Source organism: Filicampus tigris, chromosome 9 (assembly GCF_054856515.1).
Source record: "Filicampus tigris isolate MCC_2025a chromosome 9, RoL_Ftig_1.0, whole genome shotgun sequence".
Taxonomy (NCBI): Eukaryota; Metazoa; Chordata; class Actinopteri; order Syngnathiformes; family Syngnathidae; genus Filicampus; species Filicampus tigris.
In genome coordinates, this window is record NC_141225.1 from 2039370 (window position 1) to 2062195 (window position 22826).

Below are 22826 nucleotides of genomic sequence, written 5' to 3' on the forward strand. Positions count from 1 at the left end.
TTATTCCAAGAAAAGTAGCCACACATGAGTTTGAGAAATGATCTAATTATCTAATTTGTGTGCCTGTGCGGTCTAGCGCCTGGCAGCGTAATCATGTCCTTACTACATTGTAGTACTCTTCCATACCAGCAGGTAGCAGCAGCAGCAGGTAGCTAATTGTCTTTGTTTAGAGACAAGCGAATTAGTGACGAATGTTTATCCAAACAGGCCCATGTTTCACACTGAGTAAGTATCAATGTGAAACATTAGGAAATACTTTTTTCTTTGTGTTTATTTAATTCCTATTTAAGACGTTATAATATAAAGTCATTCTTCAATGTTAAAAATGCTCATATAAACAATTATATTGTTAAAATAAGCTTTTTCTTTTTTCATAATTTCAGCTGGTGGTGTGCCGCGGGATTTTTTCAATTAAATAAATGTGCCTTGACTCAAAAATGTTTGAAAAACACTGCTATAGTGAATGCTGTGATTATGAAGGACTTCATGAATAAACATGTAACCACATAAACATGTTGTTGTTCATTTTTTTAAACTATGCAGTTTTTTATGATGACTTGAATTTGTTTTTTTTCACTAATTTGGCATCTTAGTAATGAACTGCTGCCTCCACAAATTAAAGTACACTATAATTAATGCTTACCGTTTTTTTTTTGTGTGTTTTTTTTTTAGATTTGGGGCTAAAGATGCAGCCAACACTATAATAACAAAACTTGCAATTGTTCCAGCACCCTGGCACCCTGGGCGGGATTTTTATATGGCGCCCAACTTCATCGATGATTTAGATACACTAACAAAAGAATTGATATTGATATTGCCTTTATTTCATAAGATAACGTCACACAATTTAAAATATAAAATGAAACATCTTCTTTATTTCATGACTGTTTTTATACTGTCAAAACAGTATGCGACTAACTTGCTGTTGTGACATCAAATTTTATTGGACAACCCAAAATTATTTGTCATGGTCTGTGTTGTGTTGATGTCATCTACTCTGTGTTCCAGCTGATTAGCTGTGGGGGCGTGTAATTCTGTGCCACACCTGTGCGGCATTAGCAATCAAGGACTTTAAAAGGGCTCGTCGTGAGATTATTCACCTTGATTATGTCCATCGAACATAGTGTCTGTTTTTTTTCAAATCTGCTAAATTATCTTGTAGTTTTAATTACGTGTCTTTGCCCGAGTGTTTGGTATTTGTGTTTGCTATCTCGTTCTGAGTTTTTGTTTATTTCTATTTGGACTTTCCCTGATCCCTCTGTGGCAGGTGTCATGTCATGTCATGTCATCTTCCAAACCGCTTATCCTATACAGGATAGTTGCTGGAGCCTATCCCAGCTGTCAATGGGCGAAGGCAGACTACACACTGAACTGGTTGCCAGCCAGTCGCAGGGCACACATAGACACTGTCACTGAGCGGGAATCGATCCCACGCTGCCCGCACACAACTCAGGCGTGTGTACCACTACACTATCAGTGACCTGTGGCAGGTGATTTTGCGTTTACTTGTTCTCCTTGCCTTTTGCAGGCATTTTTAGTTTTCCCGTGTTTTTTCCAGGCAATCCGCCTGCGCTTTATTTTGTACTTTGTACCGTAGTAAATTGATTGTGTTTTTGTAAATAAATATTATTCAAAATCTTCTCACTTGTCTGCGTTTGTGGGACCCGACATTGTTTTAATGTGTGCATCAATGTCCATTTTTATTTTTTTTAGGGTTAGGTTTTTTTTCCAGTGTATTATCATTTGTAGTAATATCCATTGGGTATTTGAATTGTAATTTCACTGAAAAATGGTGTGTTGAATTTGGTCAAGCGGTTGCACGAAATCAGATAATCTGGATCCACATATATTTTATAAGTAGATTACTACTCTACTTAGATAATGTATCTGGACCCAGATGCTTTAATTTTGTGGAAGCAAGTGATGAAAAATTGAGTAAATTTAACACACCTGTTTTTCAGTGTATGTTAACTGCTTCCATTTTCAGGGTGAGTTGGCAAGTTATTTTTAATATGTGCAGCTTCCCCACTTCAATTAATCAATGAATCCAGAGAAGATTTAATGAAAATAGGAGTCATTCATAACAATTCATTTGATTATTAAATTGGGAGAATTTTGACAATCTTTGGCGCCCCCTAGAGTCCACGGCACCCTAAGCATTTCTGCCTATCTTGTCTAATGGGAGAGCCTGTCCTGACTACAGATTATGGGGTGGGCTGACTCACTTGTTTGAGACAGAGTCGCCCCCAAAAACAGGCTAATTTCAGCAAGACAGCAAATCCGGTGTGCAAATTGTGTTAAAAATATTGATCCTCCGGGTATTTTGATGAAAGCACGACAAATGTGTTATTCAAACATATGTAACATACAAGCTACAAATTCACTACAAAACTGCCATCTAAAAGATGACCGTTGTGTATCAATTAATTCCGGTGCAACACTTGTAAGAGAATAAATCACACCTCTGAATTTTTCATGTTCATTTTGTGACCGAGACCACGAAAAATTTAGATTCTTGTACTGATAAGGATTCCCATATATCACAAAACAGGAATCTCAGTTAAACTGGGAATTTGATTTACTGTAAATTACTACAATGTGCAGTGGTCACACATGCTGGAAGCCGTCTTAATTATTATTGACAGAATAATAATGTCCAGGTCATTATACCTTAGGATTCATTCACTTCTTGAAAGAATTATGTGTACATATAGTATCCTATATGTATATATTCCTAACATTCTGTATATAAATTCATTGAAAACAGATGTGGTTCAATTTATTTTTTTTAGTAGTATGATCCTTGTTCGTTCTAGGAGAGTAAAATAAATAAATAATATCTTTCTTCCTGCCCTCACACACATTAGCAGTTTGGACTGAGCATGATCGTAGAGACTGAAAACTACGAAAAAACATTCAATGTCAGTGTACAGTCAGAGGAGAGAGACGGGACAATTGATGAATTCAGCAGTTTTGAATCAGAAAACACACCATCCAATCTATTCAATTTATCCATCCATCCATTATCTGTACCGCTTCTCCTCACAAGGGTCGCGGGGCGTGCTGGAGCCTATCCCAGCTGTCTTTGGGCAGTAGGCGGGGGACACCCTGAATTGGTTGCCAGCCAATTGCAGGGCACACAGAGACAAACATCCGCACTCACAATCACACCTAGGGGCAATTTAGAGTGTCCAATCAACTTACCATGCATGTTTTTGGAATGTGGGAGGAAACCGGAGTACCCAGAGAAAACCCACGCAGGCACGGGGAGAACATGCAAACTCCACACAGGGAGGCCGGAGCCGGCATCGAACCCACGACCTCTGAACTGTGAGGCGGACGTGCTAACCAGTCGACCACCTATTCAATTTATATACAGGTATTTACACACAATACAAGTATCAAATCAAATCAAATCAAATTTATTTATATAGCACTTTCCATACAAAAAAAATGCAACTCAAAAGTGCTGTCCAATAAAAATGTCCAAAACACAACATAAAAGCAAGACCCGCTAACGCCCTCCCTCCCAACAAACCCAAAGACAGATATCCGCCAGTACATCAGTACTCGCAATACACACACACCCACACAGCACACAACCTGATATACCGTGTTAAAAAAGACATGACAAGGCACAGAGAAACCATATGAGGAAAGGTTACCCAAGGGGAGCTCATTCACGCTGAGGGGAATGACAGCCCACGGCCACAGGGAGTGCTACCATCACAGAGACCCCCGGCCCAGATTAGCCGGGGAGACCCCATACCTAGTGTAGAGGCCCCGGTCGCCCGGTCACCCCCCACAAGGCGGAGGCCCCCCATGAGGAAACACTGGAGCTATGAACAGAAAACAACAAAACTAAAAGACAAAACAGTAATATAATCTAAGAACTAAAATCAGTATGATAAAATATGATAAAGTAAAGATAGTCCCCAATAAAATGAAAAAGATAAAATACTTCCAATTATTTAAAAGTCAAACTAAAAAGGTAATATTAGTTAATATTAACAGTCTCTGCGGACCTGACTTCTTCTGGCAGGCTATTCCAAAGTTGAGGACCAAAATGGCTGAATGCAGCCTCGCCGTGGGTTTTGGTCCTCACCCTAGGTATAATTAAAAGGCCGACACAAGAGGACCTCAGGATACGCAAGGGTTGGTATGGTAAAAGCAAATCAGACAAATGAAATGGCCCAAGACCATTAACACATTTATAAACTAATAAAAGCGATATTCGTAAGGTGATAGAAACCTATCTTAGTTACATTTTTAATATGAGGAATAAAACTGAGCTCAGAGTCAAAGATGGCGCCCAGGTTCTTCACACATTCTGAGGGTTTAAAATCTTGTAGTTTTGGTAAAAGTTTCTCTCTCTGACCTTCAGGGCCGATAACTAAAACCTCGGTTTTGTCCTGATTGAGCTGTAGGAAATTCTCTGCCATCCATGACTTCATATCTAAAATGAAATTTAAAAGGGTATCAATGGGTCCTGTGTTATCAGGAGACACGGCAATATACATCTGCGTGTCATCAGCGAAGCTGTGGAAGCTCCTTATGACGTCCCCAAGGGGAAGCATATAAAGATTAAAAAGTATTGGGCCTAAAATTGAACCTTGGGGAACCCCACATTTAGTTTCATGGGTTCTGGAGGAACAAGTGTCCATACTTACAAAGAAAGATCAGTCTGTGAGATAGGAATAAAACCAGTTAAAAACAGTACCAGAGATGCCCACTAGGTTTTTAAGTCTATTTAATGAAATTTGGTAATCTACTGTATCAAAAGCAGTGCTTAGATCCAGTAGCACCAAAACTGAGTTTTCTCCCGTCTGCAGTGCACCCAATATAATTCAAAATCCTTAAAAGAGCAGTCTCCGTACTGTGGTTCATCCTAAAACCAGATTGATATTTCTCTAAAAGTATGATGCAATGCGCTCTCTATCTTTCCATTGAGTCAAAAGATACAGAGGCCTTGGGAGAGTCTCAACAAGTTAATACCCTTGCAAGCCAGACAGGGTCATCTTAGCTGTTTATAGGTTAGACCATGTTGTGTTCCAGTTACCTAACACGTTGCTAGCACATGACCAGACACACTCTCATGTGCGAAACTTAACCAATGAGATTTTGCACTTCATTTTGTGCGAGCCTTCTGCTCACCTCGTACTATCAATTATAGTATAGTTTTGAGAACAACTCAGAGGTTTAGCAATTTTCTCTGGTGAACATCAAATCATTTGGGGGCAGCCGTTGCCAAGTGTGTGTGTGTGGCTATGACCAAAATGTCAATTCCTCTCACAGCCACAGCCACTCAAGGCAGTGTTGCCCTTGAGCAGGGCAAATAAATCCATATTTGATCGGCAAAATAACACATTATTTTTTCAACCGATTCCAGTATGACTACTCAACTTTTAATCACTGATGCCGACACCAAATAATCATTAACGCTTGTACTTTTGATACATAAAGCTGGACACCCCTGGTGTAAATGATCACTGAGCTCTCACTCGGCTAACCTGCTATGTAAACAGACACAATTGCCTCACACATCACCAGCCAAATTGGCTGGTAAGTTTTTATCAAAATCCACCAAAATTAATTTTAACCCATAATTAAGCCATAGCTCCCATCGACTGAAAAATCGAGACCGAGTTGTACTTTACTACTTTACCGACGTTTTAATATAATTTTAAACAGCAAAATTGCCAAAATAACAACCCGTGCCACCATGTTGGCTGACGCAGGGGTATATGCCAATGACGTCACCCTAAGTGTCCCAATTCTGCAATTTTTGTGTACTTGTAAGTTGTAACCTGCGCCATCGAACCCTTCGTGCACTTCAGCGAAGACCGCAGGGTCCAAGTGGTGCGTATTGGGCCTATTTTATGACTTGACTTTAGACTTGATTGAAATTTGGTGGTGACCCAACTTGATTTTGTTCCACATTGACTTGAGACTTACTTGTGACTTGCACATATGTGACTTATTCGCAATGCAATTTTGGTCAACCCAAACATTTTTTTCCAGAATATGTTCTATGCAGGCCCTCTAGTTGAAATACGGCATTCTGATTAATATTGCATTTGTGGAATATAAATCAAGTAGCAAAATGCACCCACTTTTAGAGTTAGTTAAGGCTGCACATCTCAGGGGGTGGCCATTTTGTCACTTCTGCCTACTGAAAATGACATCGAAGTTGCTCAGGGCTCAGATAACGACCAATCGTGGCCCAGTTTGAGAAAAGAGGTGAGCTGTGATTGGTCGTTATCAGTTGACAGAAGTGACAAAATGTTCCCCCTGAGCTAGCTAAAAACGGGTGAATTTCTCATATTCCACAAACACTATTAATCAGAATGCAGTGTTTAGACTAGTGGGCCTGCAAAGAACATATTCTGGAAAAATATTTGTGTTGATTTCCTCTTTAAAGTAAACCATGTAAAGATAAAAAGAAAAACATTGACATAGTTATTAAGCAAACATCTAGTCGTCTGGAGGCAGAGTGCTCTCCGCTTCTATTAATTTTTTAACGCAGCTGTTTAGTTCTAGTGCCTGCACTGGGCTCGCATTTTTTGGTGCCCTTTGAATAACATATTTGAACAACGTTCTGAGTTTCCAAATGGTCTGAGTGAAGTAGCGCCCTCAGAGTGTAGTTCCGAATGCACCCACAATGAGGGAACAAGGGCGTTTGTGTGTGAGGCCGTGCGTGTGTGTGTGTGTGGCAAATGGTCGTGCGGTGCCGCTAGTGGCCTGGCAAACTTCTGTTTAGTGGCGTGAATTTGCATCATTTATTTCTTGATGTCATTTTTAATTTGGTGTGTTTTGGATTTTCGCAGCATTTTTTGGCAATTGTTTTGTGGTTTGTTTTGTAAGGTTTGCTTCCACTTTGTTGCTGTGATTGCAGCATTTGTTTCTTGTGTTTATGTCTTTTTTGTTTTTCTTTGCAGTCAGTCATTCCTGTGTTTGCAGCGTTTGGGCATTTGCAGCATTTCTTGTTTTGCTGTTGTTTTGTGTGTTTTTTTTAGTTTGCATGTGTGTGTTGGTCTTTTCTTTGAATCTTTTTTGTTTGTTTGCAGCATCCCTGTGTTTGCAACGTTTGGCCGTTTGAAGCGCATTTTCCCTTGTTGGCCTTGTGTATTTGATTTAAAGCATCTTTTAAACAGATCTTTGCAAATGCAATTTGTCACAGTCCGATTATTTTGAAATGTAATCAAATCATTGTTACATTTTTTTACAAAATGTATTTTGTGTTATGTACATTTTATTTCAATTGGAATAAGAACAACGTCAACATGAAAATAATGTTAATATTGTGCGTAAATACCATTTTTTTATGGATCAAAATGACTTGTGGGGTAGGAGCATCTTCCCTTACTAGGTGGGCTAATAAAACGCCCACATGTTCAAATGTTATATTTTGATGAATAAAAACGAAGTTGTCGTCTGGTGTGATTCAATTACACTCCAGATGTGTTTAATTTGGCATAATTCTTTGCTGATATTCAAATCATGTATATTTGTGTAAGAAAATACACATTTATCTAAAGGGGGCATCTTACCCTGTTCTCCCATTTAGTTATTTGTCATTAAAACCTCCATATTACATGTACAGCCCCTATTGTTAGGGGTTTCACATGCATGGTAATGTTAGCTTAGCCGTGGTCTTATGCGAAGACAACAAAGCACAGTTAAGCCATTTAATCAGGCGTCAACAAATGACTGACTGGCATGTTTTGACTAACCCTTTATGAGCTCAAGGCTGCACTTGTACCGTTCTAAATAAATACATCCAGTTGTTTACTTTTGGTGCAATTTCCGCAGCTTTGGTACTTGGAGTGGGTTTAAAACCCTTGTATTGTGTTGGGTTCAGATTGACCCCAGAATTGACTCGTTTTCGACCCCAACACAATACAAGGGACGGCAACGTAAATTCCGCGGAGGGCGAAGATTGAAGACTTGAATGAGACTTGTTAGCAGGTGCTCCGAGGGAACTGCGCAGCAGCATTTATAGCTACCTGTTGCTTTTCAATGACATACTGTTCCTTAATACAAATCAAAGTATTTCTAATGAATCTGACTTATAATGTAAATACAGTGTTACTTACCAAGCTAAGGGTAGCCCCCATGACTGTCAGTTCTTAGTCTATATCGGTGTTGGGCGTTTAAAAAAAAAAAAAATCAATTCCTCCTCTTTCTCCATGCGTCGTTTCTGCGCCTCACCGAACTACTCCTAACAGTGTCTCCCTGTAGCAGACTGTAAAGGCGTCATCGTCATAAACATGTGATGTCACTGGCTAGCTGACTTGAAAGACCTGCCGTCAAATTGTTTTTACTTTGCAATTACAACGTAATTATCGATTGTTTTTTTATGTTCATCACATTTCTTTGCTACTCATTGATATATAGATCCATTCACCTTGATTTGACGAACTCTTCTATTCACGTATTATGTCTGTATTATTTTCCAAGGTGCTTGCACAGCGTATTATCCTCACCTATCGCAAAGATAATTAGTGAGACAAAATTGTTATTTAAAAGTATATTTTAAAAGATGATAATTAATCCATCCATTATCTAATCTGTTTATCCTCACGAGGGTCGCAGGCCTGCTGAAGCCTATCCCAGCCGTCTTCAGGGGAGGAGGCGACTGCGGTCAAGCTATCACGCTCTCGTTTTTCCGTGGTCAAGCTATCCGCTCCTACATTTTTGAGTGCGCGCGTATTCTCAACCTTACGGTAAATGCTTATCTGCATGTCCCAACTGTGCACAAAATACCCAAGGGGATCTGGCCGTAGGAGGGGTAATCTCAGACAGGGGTATTGTCAGACCGGAAAGGGTATTCTCAGAAAGGAAGTGGTGGTGGTCGTAAAGATTTGCAAATAAAAGCGTTTAAATTTTGCAAATAAAAGCGTTTACATTTTCAACATGATGTGATGGTAGTAAAGATTTGAAAATAAAAGTGATGAAAATAAAAAAGATTACATTTTCACAACAACTTGTAAAACGCGCAATAACGCCGCTTACTATTGTGTCCCCCTCGCCCCCCCCCTCTTTTGTGACGATCAGGCAGCGCATAAGCGTGACAGTAGCGTGATTATGTTTAAAACTTATAGTTAGTCCATAGGTTGGTAGATATCTGTTTCTGAGATCAGTGCGAGCATAACCCTTAAATTAGTTCCCTCTGACGTGATACTACGACAAGTACCTTGAAGAACCAGAACCAGAATTTTGATGGTCAGAACCATAATTTTATAACATTTGGCTATTTTTAACTATAGTATAGAAATTTAGAAAAGCCTTTGTAACATCGACGTGTACACATTGTACTGTTTCTGCTTATAATACTCAATATTTCTACTTATAATTTCTAAAAAGTCATGTCATGATGTTGCATTATAAGAAGAAACTTGTAATATTTATATAAAATGTCCTATAATATTTATATACCTGTATCAGAATGTTATGACCAGTAGCTGTTTGTAATATTCATGTTATAGTTGTTACATATCTGCATATTTTGAAAGTAGTGTATAATTGTAGTATTCATAGTTTATTTATTTTTATTTATGTATTTTTTCAATACTGTACAGAATATCAGAGGAAAAGTAAGATCTTATGTAAGGGGTAGGACTAGATATTAGTTTATACTTCCTCATACCCCCTTTCGAGCAAGTGATATTTTTAATTTTTTCTTCTTCTTTATTTGACCTATAGAAAAATGTATATTTGTATTTCAATTTTAATATTATTGTATTTACATGTACGAAATAAAGACAATCAATCAATAGTGGCTGCTACATAAAAGATCAAAACCATTGCATATAAAATCGTAACGTATGAGTCAACCGCCTGCTTGGTGCATTTTGCACTGCAATGTTTGTCTTATAATGTAATTAACACTGACACAAGACTGAACCACTACTTCCTAATGTATACATTATGCTGCAGCATTAATGAAATAACTGAATATGAAAGATGAGATGGACACAATCATTTAAGTCTGTTCTTGTCTTTGATACTTTACCTTATAGGTCCAACATTATTTGCCATGATTAATGATTACAAAAACTGTATTCTGTTTGTACTCAACCCTGTGTACAATTGACTGTTCGAAAAGACACATTCAAAGAGTTTAGTGAGGTCAAATTTATTCAATGAAAAAAGTCTCTGGGCTTTAAAAAGACCACGAGGACATCCCCTCATCTTAACCCCCAGGAGGGCAAGAAACTACTCCAAACATAATTGGGAAAAATTGAGAAACCTTGAGGCACGTTGGTAGACGTGCTTAGCGTGTCCGCCTCACAGCTCAGAGGTCGTGGGTTCGATCCCGGCTCCGGCCTCCCTGTGTGGAGTTTGCATGTTCTCCCCGTGCCTGCGTGGGTTTTATCCGGGTACTCGGGTTTCCTCCCACATTCCAAAAACATGCTTGGTAGGTTGATTGGACACTCTGTATTGCCCCTAAGTGTGAGTGTGTGTGTTTGTTTGTCTCTGTGTGCCCTGCGATTGGCTGGCAACAAATTCAGGGTGTTCCCTGCCTACTGCCCGAAGACAGCTGGGATAGGCTCCAGCACCCTTGTGAGGAGAAGCGGTATAGATAATGCATGAGAAACCTTGAGAAGACGCCACAAATAGGGGAGATCCCCCTTGCAGGATGACCAGGATGCAATGGATGCTGAGTGGAAACAGTTAATAGACAGTGCAGTGCTATACAACGCAAACTCGAATAGTGTGTAAGTCCATTTCAAGATAAAGCGCTGCAGAATGGCTCCTTTGGAGAAGTAGGTCCTCCTCAGAATCCAGCCCATTTGGTCAATCTCCAGTGCAACACCACATCATCTGTTAGATCTCCATCTTTATCACATGTGGGTACAGTATTTTTTATTTTTTTTAAATCATAAGGAAGTATTTCTCAGTGAAAAGAAACATTGTTATAAAAGCGGGCGTCAAAAATAAATGAAACCATTGATGAAATCAACCTCAGAAGGGTTGTCCAGCTGGTGCTTCCTAAGTCAGAACACAGGAAGGCTTTCACCTTACAGAAATGCCTTTGAAGCATCCGTCCAGCGTGCAAATCATTTCCCATAGCTGAAATAAGACATAACATTACATACCATTTTTCATTCAAACAAATTATACAGTTGCACAGTACCAACCTGCCAAGAATGAAGTTTTCCATTAGTAGTATACACCACCATTTCTTCAATACAGGCATGTCAGTCTAAAAAAAAAAAAATAATACCAGCATTTATTTTTATTAGCCATGTAGAAACACGCAAGGAATGTGTGTTAGTTTTGAGCTACACAAGTATTAAAGTTACAAGCACCTATATCTAAAAGAACATTTGGGACGTGACAGGTGCTGCAGTACCGAATATTTACTGCTGTGCAAGTGATAAAGAGAGTCATCAAAAGGTACAGTCAATGTCAACGAAATCTTCTAGAGCTTACTTAAAAAAAATAATTAAAACAAAAAACAAAAAAAAGATGGTTAACTTACAATGGTGAAGTCATAGGCAGCATCCGGGACTTGGTAAACTTAAAGGAAGTTTAAAGGAAGGGGTCACATGATGTTGGACTCCATGTTGGAACAACATAAAGGTCTGCAACATAAATGGTCTTGACTTCTCTGAGTAACATATTGTAGACAAAATATCATGCACTCAATTACATAAAGTATAAGACAAAGCACATTTAGAGAATACATGTTCTATTATGGGCGGCACGGTGGTCGACTGGTTAGCGTGTCCGCCTCACAGTTCAGAGGTCATGGGTTCGATCCTGGCTCCGGCCTCCCTGTGTGGAGTTTGCATGTTCTCCCCGTGCCTGCGTAGTTTTCCTCCGGGTACTCCGGTTTCCTCCCACATTCCAAAAACATGCATGGTAAGTTGATTGGACTCTCTAAATTTCCCCTAGGTGTGATTGTGAGTGCGGATGTTTGTCTCTGTGTGCCCTGCGATTGGCTGGCAACCAATTCAGGGTGTCCCCTGCCTACTGCCCAAAGAGAGCTGGGATAGGCTCCAGCACGCCTGCGACCCTTGTGAGGAGAAGCGGTATGGATAATGAATGAATGTTCTATTATTTTTTTTCGCCTATTGGGCAATCTGCTGAATGAGGTCAAAGCAAGCATTTCCTATCAGCAATTGAAAAAATTGTTAAAATTGGTTGGCTTTTCTTTATATGTAAATTTGAACATAATCCAAAAACATCCATCTGTGGGTGACCTCCCGTTTATTTTATTTCATTGTCCATCCAAAGTTTGGCACGCATCAGGGCAGCTGTCTGCATTTTCACTATCAGTTCTTTTCCTGGCTTTTTAATGTCCAAGACAGTCAAGTTGATTAAAACACACATATACACAAAAATGTATTTTTAAACAAAAATTTAATGTAGCACTATCTTACCAGGTACTTTATGGATGGCTTCAATACACTATTCAATCATACATAACAGCTGCTGTTGGGCAGAATGTAATTCTAGTGTCCATGAGGTGTCCACAGATGTATTTTAGCAAGAAATACACAAACTGGCATTACCTTGAAACGTAATTGCATTTTTTTGTGTGCTGGAGAACTTTACAGAGACGAGTAGGTTTAAATTAAAGCAAAGCGGGCAGTGTATTTGCAGCATTGAGTTCAGCGCTGCATTGCAAACTTCACATTCCCCTGAATGATCGAGTGACGCAAAGCGATCTGCAAAGAGTGAATGTAAAAATACAGTGAAAATAAAAATATAAATATATGTCAGGTTCACACCAAGTGAGACATTAGTAAACAATGCACACAATGAGGAGAGAAGACACTCGACAACAATATTGTCTTTTTACTTGCAAGGAGAGCGCAGGGAAGTGTACGATTACAGTTCCTAAAAGTTCCTATTTTCTTCGGAGTCCCTGATTACAAAGGTGTTCAAGCTCTAAGGGAAAGGGGAGCGAAAGCAACTGGAACACTATGAACTTGTTTTGTCGATGAGTGTGTTTGTGTGTGTGTGTGTGTGTGTATGTGTGTGTGTGTGAGCCATTAGCATACATATGTGGAAGCAAAGCACATCAAGCAAGTTGGGCGTGGATTTGGAAAAAGCTAAAGCTAAACCCACAAGCTAATAAAGCTAACAGGCCTTGTCCACAAGAATCCAACATATGAATAATAAAATACATTATTATTCTTACATTCCCCCCTGTTTTTATATAATATGAAGCTAAACCTTCAAAGCTAACAATCCTAATAATGAAAAATCCAACACATGAATCAGTATATACATCATTCTTCTTACATTCCCCTCTGTTTTTCTTACATTTGCACAGTCCATTGTTATTGTTTTATTCTGTCCCAAGGACTCAGCGTCTTACCACAGGATGCTCTTCGATAAGAGCATCGTTCCTATTTTGCGGCTGCGTCCTACTCACATTCCACTTTCTTCACAAGCAACTTTGACTTACACGATTAAAACAAGTTTATAATGCTGAAAAAATACCTTCGAATAATATAAGAGTAAATATGGCATAACCTACGAACAATTATTCTATCATTCGCCATTCCCTCCTGTTTATCACACATTTGCTCAAACCCTTCGTCCAATTTCATTCACCCATTATTATGAAAACAAATATATTTACCCCTCTTACTTCTTATGAAAACAAAATATTCACCCTCAGAAGCACCGTTAATCTGTATTCATAGTCACCTAAATCTGGAAACAAATCAGCCATGTAACAATGTACGCCGTCATCATCATCATCATCATCATCATCACCTTTAATGTCACGATCCAGTAAAGGACACAATTGAGCCATTCGGTTCCAAATGAGGGGGAGTGCTGTTGTCATCAATCTGTTAAGGAGAGAGCGCAGACAAGGAATACAACAAACAACATCCACACAAGGTCAAGAAGCTGCAAAAACAGCGATTGATACCAAAATTGAGGACACCAGAGCTTCGCATTTTCCCAAGGCATTCATCCAGGAGTCCCACATGGAGCGTGGGACAGAGTGTTCCTTCATCCTGCCATTCAAGGGATCAGGATCCCTCTACGGCCTGAGTGAGCCTGCCATCTGCAGCTGTGTTGTTAGAAGCGAATGTGCAGAACTGCTCTCCGATAATAGCACATTCTCCTCTCTCAATGAAAATGAGCTGCAATATACACCTGCATAATTTTTTTTTAATCTAGAACCCCCCCCATTCCCCCCCCCCCACCCAAAAAAACGTCAACCACTCACAGACAGAATGAATGTTAAAATATAGTGAATATAAAAATATATAAGGTGGCCATTGCATTTTACCGTTTGGTAAACGAGATGAATTAGAGACATGAAGTATAACTCCAATGTGGAAGTAATTGACGTCCGAGGAACTTACACTTTGAATAAAACAATTACCTGTTTGAGGGTCTTGATGACAAATGATTGTAGTGATTGCTACATATAGAATGACATTACAATAACTAACCATAAAAGTTATACATATGTCCTTTGCCGTCAACACGGCATTCTCATGGAAACAGGATGACATATACGTAGGTAATGATAACCAAAGTTAATTTTTGATAACGTTACAATTATAAACAGTCATTTTTATAATTTGCTTGATTGAAATGTAATGTACAACATATTTTCACAGAAAACGAAGCGTCACTTACCGTTCTCTCAGGGCGTCGTAGTAAAAGGCAAGGCTCTTTGACCGCTGGAATGTGGGACAAAATCGGAGAAAACCAGGGAGAACATACAAACTCCACACGTAGGTGGGGGATGGATTCGTACCCGCGACCTCCGCACCGTGAGGCGGACGTGCTTACCAGTCGACCACGTGCCGCTGTGATTGATGCTACTTTTATAACATTTTGCAAGCAAAAAGTAATGTCCCCTACAGCAGCATGTAGATCTTTGCCTTAATTTTGTTTTAGATGCTGCCACGTTTGTATGACTAAAGTGGAAGTCAAGCCAAAAATGTTCATTTCTCAATAACATGTTCTAGTCAGCCCCACTAGTCTAAATATGGCAATCTGATTGATATTGTGTTTGTGGAATATGAATTAATCAGTAAAATCCACCTGTTTTTGGGGGCGGCCATTTTGCCACTTGCTGTCGACTGAAAATTACATCACAGTTTGCTCAGGGCTCAGATAACGTCCAATCATGGCTCATCTTCATATTGGAGTATTCAAGCTGCCTTATCTTTTTATGACCTCCTGACATCCACCTTAGCAGGAAGAATGAGAAAACAAACTACATGGTGTAAAGTTACATGCAAAATCTGAGACACCCTGAGCTAGCATCCTCTCACCAATCTGCCTCCAACCAGCTGCTTGAGTGATGAATACCAAGTCCAACAGGGGCTGACTTTGTCAATTTGTTGAGATATTTAAAATTGGGGTGCTACGGTAAGTTATACATTGTTGTGAGGCGGTAAAAGATGATCTGGCATGTAAGGAAGAGTGTCTTTCAGTTCATTTGAACCTAGCATGTGTTTAACATGCGAGTAAGTGTCAAATGTATACAGTTCTTACACGCAAATAGATTTGAACGTTTTTGTTTATTTGTTTGCTTGTTTTTAAATCATGCCCTGTCTCACTCAATTGTTGGGTAAGAGCCCATATTGAGAAAAATGAAGGTATCAAGCTAAGTTTATGAAGTCATGTCAACTTTTTAAGCTAACCAACAATACAATGTGAGTATGCAGACGAAATGAAGTGAATGTCATGATCAACATTATTTGAAGTCAATCCATAAAAGTTAAACGTTTTGAATGAAGTGAATGTCATTATCAATGTTATATGAACATGCTTAGCTCATTGGTTTCATGTTTAACATGCATTGATATATTAAAGCAAGTATTTTTAGAGTTACGTTTGAGAGTGTAGAACTGTGACTCTCAGGTTTTACATGTTTTTTATGGCTATCACAATTTTAAGCAGACAAATGCATACTTTTACCAGCACAAATGTTTGAATACAGAATCCTGATGTTTTAAAAATCGTTATGAGAGTTCATATAATTTATCAGAGCAGGAAGTAAAACCTACACAATATATTGTTTCAGTGAAAGGGGCCACAGTTCTGAACTTGGGTTATTTCTGAACTTTTCCACCGCGAGCCGCATACGAATTCATACGTACATCAATGTCCTTCAATTAACCACGCCCCGTCCATCTCTCACATGCTCTCTCTCTCTCTCTCACTCTCTCTCTCTAACGAGAAAACCACGCCTATGGCGAGGAGGCATGTCATCCACAACCCCTTTCGGTAGGCATAAGACAGCAGATCTCCAAACCAACCCATAACAACCTGTGGCTCTCGAAAAAAAACAAAAACCCATCTACAATGCCAGTAACCCGATAGATATCCAGACGCATAGAAACGGTATGGGCACCATTGGGACAGCCGATGGAGAGTGGTTCTGGGGTTAAAAGGTCGAGACAAACGCCCACCACCCGCAAACCTCTGACACAGATAATCGGTAACCAGGACAATAATGATTGTGAAGAAATGGCAGTGAATGTGGCTGACGTAAACCTCGCGGTGGAACCAACGGTGACCGCTGACCACGTTTTTTTACAACGGAGTGCCCTCAGCAGAAGCTGTCAGTGTCCGAGGAGGCTGAGAAGGAGAACATACCCCCAATGGACATCCCTCAAACGTCCTTGACTGGAGCTGTCAAGACTTTACCAAAAGAGACGTTGACTGAGGGAGGGGAACAAAAGGGGGAGGAGAAGGATGACGATGAATTGGAGGAAGAGGAGGATGAAACACACGCAGAGGAAGAGGAGGAGGAGGAGTTTGAGTCAGAAAAGGATGAGGAGTCAGAAAAGGAGGAGGAGGAGCCTGAGAAGGAGGAGTCGGAGTCAGAGGGGGAGAAGGATCTCGCATGGATGATGCCTCCATATGGCTGGATGACTGCATCTAGATATAAATGTATCAAACAGTCAATCATTCACTTGTTGCAGGATGTGTTAGTGAAATATACGAAAGAACAACGATCACCCTAATAGTACATCACACGTGTCAGACTGTGGAGGGGGAAGATTATTATGACGACACACACTTACAATTACAATGACCATGACTACAATCATGATTACAAAAATGAATATAATCGTAATAAAGGATTATTAATATTCATTTGTATACATGGCACTGTGGTTACACATAAGAAAAACCAACTTGAATTTATACATTTGCACCTTTTAAAAAAAAAATATATATATATATATGATTGCTAATTTTATACGTTTTTATAATCGAGCAGCGATAATCCAAGTGTTGAAGGACAATGTGAATTTAACACCACTGGATGTACTCAAGTACGTCTTAAATATTCAAATACTCCATCACCTAAACATTCTGTAATATACTGAAATAAACCCTTAAAGCCACCTTACAATGACCTAAATATTACCTGAATAGCTGTAAAGCCACACAAATCATCTAAACACATCTAGAAGACCTCCAAATACTTATTTTGCCTTTTACTTTTACAGAAAGTCACCTCAATATATGAAAAATAGTAAAACATCATTGATTGTATAATTGTGTCAAGTGTAAGTATAAATGTATTAACCTTTCTTTTTGTAAGTACAGTATCAATAAATCTTAAGAATATGAGTTGTTTGTAATCTTAGAAATTGTAATATGTTTCATCGTTATACTGTAGGTTATTAATTAGAGATTGTGTAATTGTGTAAAGTATAAGTATACATTTATTAACACTCTTTTTTCAAGTATAATATTGATAAATCTTAATATTTGTTTGTAATCTTTGGTTGTATTTGTAATATGTTCATCGTTATACTCTAGATTACTACTTAGTGATTGTATGAATGTGTAAATCATAAGTATACAATTAGTAACACTTTCTTTTCTTTTAAGTACCATATCGATAAATACGATTTATCCCTACCCTAAGATTTGACAAGAAAATGATTCTTAGAAGAGTAAAGAGTTGGGGTTCCTGATGTCATGTATGTCTCACCAAACGAAAGGTGTGTGTGGCCCAAAACCAGGATTACAAACAAACAAACAAACAAACAAACAAAAACTTTCAAATCTATGTGCGTGTAAGATCTGTATACATTTGACACTTACTCGCATGTTAAACACATGCTAGGTTCAAATGAACTGAAAGACACTCTTCCTTACATGTCAGATCATCTTTACCACCCCACAACAATGTATAACTTACCATAGCACCCCGATTTTAAATATCTCAACAAATTGACAAAGTCAGCCCCTGTTGGACTTGGTATTCATCACTCAAGCAGCTGGTTGGAGGCAGATTGGTGAGAGGATGGATAGCTCAGGGTGTCTCAGATTTTGCATGTAACTTTTCACCAGAAATGTCCAAAGTCCGGCCCGGGGGCCAAATGTGGCCCGCGGTCAAATTTTATCCGGCCCGCAGCCTCTGTCATAAAATTAATCAAGTCTGGCCCGTTGCCCAGTTGACAAGCGTATTAAATACACTCTAAATGGAATTTCACATTTACACACAAGAGGGCAGCAGAACTCTGTCCAACTGCATAATCCTGTGTGACCCTTTCGGACAGTTTCTATGCTGCATTCACACCAAATCCATTGAGAGAGTTTCTGGTGGCGTGATTCAATTGAAGTCAACATAGTTCGCGCGGGTGGGCGCGGTTGCGTGCAGGGCGCCGCAGATCATGCATTTGGAGCCGGACGCGGAGCAAAGCATCGAAAACCCGTCCATTCGTCCATTCGCCGCGTATAAAACAACTGAACTTTATTCCCTCTTTGCCTCGCGGCAGCCAATCGGTGTCTGGACATACCACGTCACACCGAGCGTCATGTACATTCGGCGGAGAGCACAAAATGGAGGTAAAGATTATTCTTACTATATGTGAGCTATATGACATGGGGCAACTACCGGGACAAAAAAAAAAAAAAGAGACCAGGTTTGGAGAACCGTGAGCGAGCTTCGTATACCTGGCATGTTTTTACTTTCTTTCTTTTGTTTTTTTTTCACAGCTGTTGAACTTTATCAAGACAGCAGTATTGTTTGCATTTGCACCACTTGATTGCGATGTCGAAAATGCCGTCGTTGTACTCTACCAAGCTAAACACCTCCCCTCTCCGCTGTGCGCGAATAAGCTCCTGCGGCTAGAATGGCGACAATGACTAAAAAAGGGACGTCGACAGCGCGGGCCAACAATTTAACAAAAGAGGGGTATTGGACTGTTTTTTCCCCCACTGAAATACGCAACAACTGTGTCTCCCTCATTTGCAAGGAGACTGTTACTTATTTCCCGGTTTTTAAATCTAAAAGTTCATCCATCCATCCATTATCGATACCACTTATCCTCACAAGGGTCGCGGGGCGTGCTGGAGCCTATCCCAGCTGTCTTCAGGCAGTAGGCAGGGGACACCCTAAATTGGTTGCCAGCCAATCGCAGGGCACACACAGACAAACAAACAACCGCACTCACAATCACACCTAGGGGCAATTTAGAGAGTCCAATCAACTTACCATGCATGTTTTTGGAATGTGGGAGGAAACTGGAGTACCCGGAGAAAACCCACACAGGCACGGGGAGAACATGCAAACCCCACACAGGTAGGCCAGAGCCGGGATCGAACCCACGACCTCTGAACTGTGAGGCGGACGAGCTAAGCAGTCGGCCACCGAGCCACCCCTCTAAAAGTTCAGTGAACATTTATTTTCAACAATATGCCATGTTTCAAATTAAGTATTGCCTGTACTGGTGAATATGACATATATTTTTACATATTTATTTCCCTGTTATTTAATTAAAAAGTTCAGAGAACATTTGATTTCCAGTTGTTATTCATGTTTGAAATGTAATTTGCACTTGTGAATATTGATACTTATTTCCCTGTTTTTAAATCTAAAAGTTCAGTGAACATATAATTTCCAGTGATATGACACGTTTCAAATCGACCAAAAGACATGTTTAAGAATCTTGAAATTTAAATTGAAAAGTCAAAAACGACATGGCAGACTGGTTTGCTAAAATGTGACTGGATTTATATTGGTGTTCCATGTAAAAAAAATAATGTGAGGCTAAATGGTCGCCCCCCCCATTTTCACCTCAGCAAATCTGTCCCTCTTTGCAAAATGTTTGGACACCCCTGCTTTACACCATGTAATTTGTTTTCTCATCCTTCCTGCTAAGGTGGATGTCAGGAGGTCATAAAAAAGATAAGGCAGCTTGAATACTCCAGTATGTGGGGTCTACTCGAGTACTGATTCACTGGTGAGGAACTTGTATTTCATGATGTCTGTACATGAATATACAAATACGACAGAGTTTTAGGCTGAAACGAGAAACAGTATATTGTATAGGTTTTACCACCTGCTTTGATTAATGTGTTGACATCAATCTCTCGCAATGATTTTAAAATACCAGGATTCTAAACAAACATTTATGCTAGAAAAAGTATCCACTAAAGTAACAGGTCAATGTTTAAACACTGGGTATGTAAGAAAATATGGTCTACAATAGCAGATGATCAAATACACAATATAATTAGTCCATACATTAATTGCATTGTTAATAAAGATAGAGGTTCATCAAGTAAATGTTAATGATAAAGTTTTTAAATGTTGAGACTGACTCATTTGAAAAAAACGTGATTAAATATGAGTCTACACAATACTTGCATTATTAATAAAGAAAAGGTCAACATGAGTAAATGTTAACGTTTTTAAAGGTTGAGACTGACCAATTTGGAAAAAATGTATGTAGGTAATTAAATATGAGTCTACACATTAATTGCATTAATAAGAATGATAGGGATTCATTAGGTAAATGTTAATGATAAAGACCTGTTTTTAAACATTGAAACTGACCAATTTGTGAAAAAACTTATGTAGGTGTTTAAATATGATTTTAAATAAATGAATTATTTTTTTAACTAAATATTATTTCCACAATAACGGTTTAAACTCTCCTTGACACGTCTGCATTTATGGCTACTGACGGCTGGAGCAGACCATTTGGGTACGTTCTTCTTAGGCGCGCAACAGAGGAGGGGACTTTTTTTTAAAGTTACAAAAAAACCACACAGTTACATTCTATGCTCTCTTTACAGACAAGCTAGTGATTAGAGTCCCTTTGTCACTTACCTAATATGTAGGGAACCTGTTACACCTCAGTACTGTTCTGAGAAGAAAAATAATACATATTAATCATTCAGAATTTTTAAAAAGTGAGTTTATTATTATTCTAGACTAGTTGCCCCCTCACCCATCCTAAATGGACACGCATTTTGATACACAAAGCTTCTCGAGAAATCGCCGGTAAGCAACTGTTTATCTACATTCCTCTGGTTGACTCCCCCTGCCATGCTCACAAGTGCACACACACACAAACAATTGCATGCGCACACCTACACACATGCACACACACACCCACACCCCCCCACACACACACCCATGCACACACACACACACACACCCACACACACACGCACACATCACACATGCCCTCAAAAGCTTGTTGCTAGCTGTGCTGTTTATCAGAGTTTGAGCTACACTGTATTTACTAACTCTACATGGATTGCAATCACTCCCTTTGAAGAACACAGGTCAAACATTTACACGTCATCTAGTTACAATACGTGCTATGTGCATATGATCTAACTTGGAGAACTTGGATGATTACAAATACATCATACAAAAGTATTGTATATAAAAAATATAGAGATATATAGATGGCATCACTTAATGTTCTATTTGGCATTTTCATGAATATGTACGAGGACATAGTTACATCTGAAACAGGTATAATGATTTCACAAATTGTTATTCAGGAATGCATGGACGGCTAAAATCCTAAAACAAATAGATAATAACGTAAACTAGTGATATTCATGAATGCATGGATAGCTAAAATCATAAAACAATAGCTAATGACAACATGAACAAGTGTTATTCATGCACGTTCAGTTAAATGTAAAACATGTCATGAAACCAGAAGAGGTATTTTAAAGTATGTACTTACCGTCCATTTTTTATGGTCTGTTTGTCTCTGAGTTTCTTTGAGATGGTGCTCCACCGAGATTCTTCTTCTTCTCGTGCCACTCCGTTCATATTGTTCATACGTCTCTGCATTTGACTCTTAATTTACGATTTGAAAGGTCACGGGTTATTTGGAATATTGGGTTTTCTCACCCATCCTGACGAGACAAAAAATCTGTATAGGCCTACACCCCCCCCCCACATTTTTCCAAGGCTAACTTCCTAATTAACAACGTGATGACCGAAGCACTGCTTTGTAAGACTCATGATACGCACACACACCTAAGAGAATGTTGTCTGTATGTATTTTAGGGAGTCTTTCTTACATGCAGAAAAGGAGGGATGGAGTGGGGGAGTAGAGCCGTTTGTGTCGTGGTATGTGAAGAGACCTGCGCTTAGACTTTCCAACCTGTGCTGCCTTAATTGTACACTTACCTGATAATTGTATGAAAGATGCTCTAACAAGCTGTATTAGAACAACAAGGGTTGCTCTTCTCAGTCTATTAAAAAAACATAATAATTTAATAATAATAATAAAACAATAATTTTACTGTAGACAGCACAGAGTGTGCAACAAACCTTAATATGTTGTCTTCAGCTGAAACAAACTAAAAAAATAGGGACTGTATTTCTCCATCTTGAAACCGCAAATCTCTCCCCTTCCTCCATTGTTTTTTATGTAATATGTATGGACACTTGAGTTGTCATTGTGCTGAAAAAATTGACATGACGGATATGTTATGGGACGTCACCCCCCCAGACGGGAATGTGGAGTTGCAGGCTCCCACAATGCTGCAAATACTAGAGTTGTTACCCTTTCTTATCTGCTGCATAATGCACAGTTTTTGTTGAG

The 22826-nt window shown here is 39.1% G+C and overlaps 1 protein-coding gene and 1 long non-coding RNA gene across 2 annotated transcripts in view; both read right to left on the reverse strand.

The window, feature by feature from the left end:
* The window catches only part of serinc3 (serine incorporator 3), a 30346-nt gene extending 21638 nt beyond the window's left edge, over positions 1 to 8708 (reverse strand). Inside the window, exons 1-2 of the mRNA XM_086041028.1 lie at positions 8408 to 8708; positions 8097 to 8245 (exon numbers count right to left, since the gene is read on the reverse strand). Coding sequence (XP_085897154.1) covers positions 8097 to 8117 — 21 coding nt within the window. The 5' untranslated portion in view covers positions 8118 to 8245; positions 8408 to 8708. The remainder of the gene's footprint in view (positions 1 to 8096; positions 8246 to 8407) is intronic.
* A 2340-nt stretch (positions 8709 to 11048) lies between these two features.
* Positions 11049 to 11650, reverse strand: LOC147141632 (uncharacterized). The gene is made up of 3 exons (XR_015088249.1): positions 11489 to 11650; positions 11145 to 11209; positions 11049 to 11076 (listed from the first exon to the last, which is right to left on the reverse strand). It is a non-coding gene; the product is annotated as an uncharacterized LOC147141632 (long non-coding RNA).
* Between the last annotated feature and the right edge of the window lie 11176 nt (positions 11651 to 22826).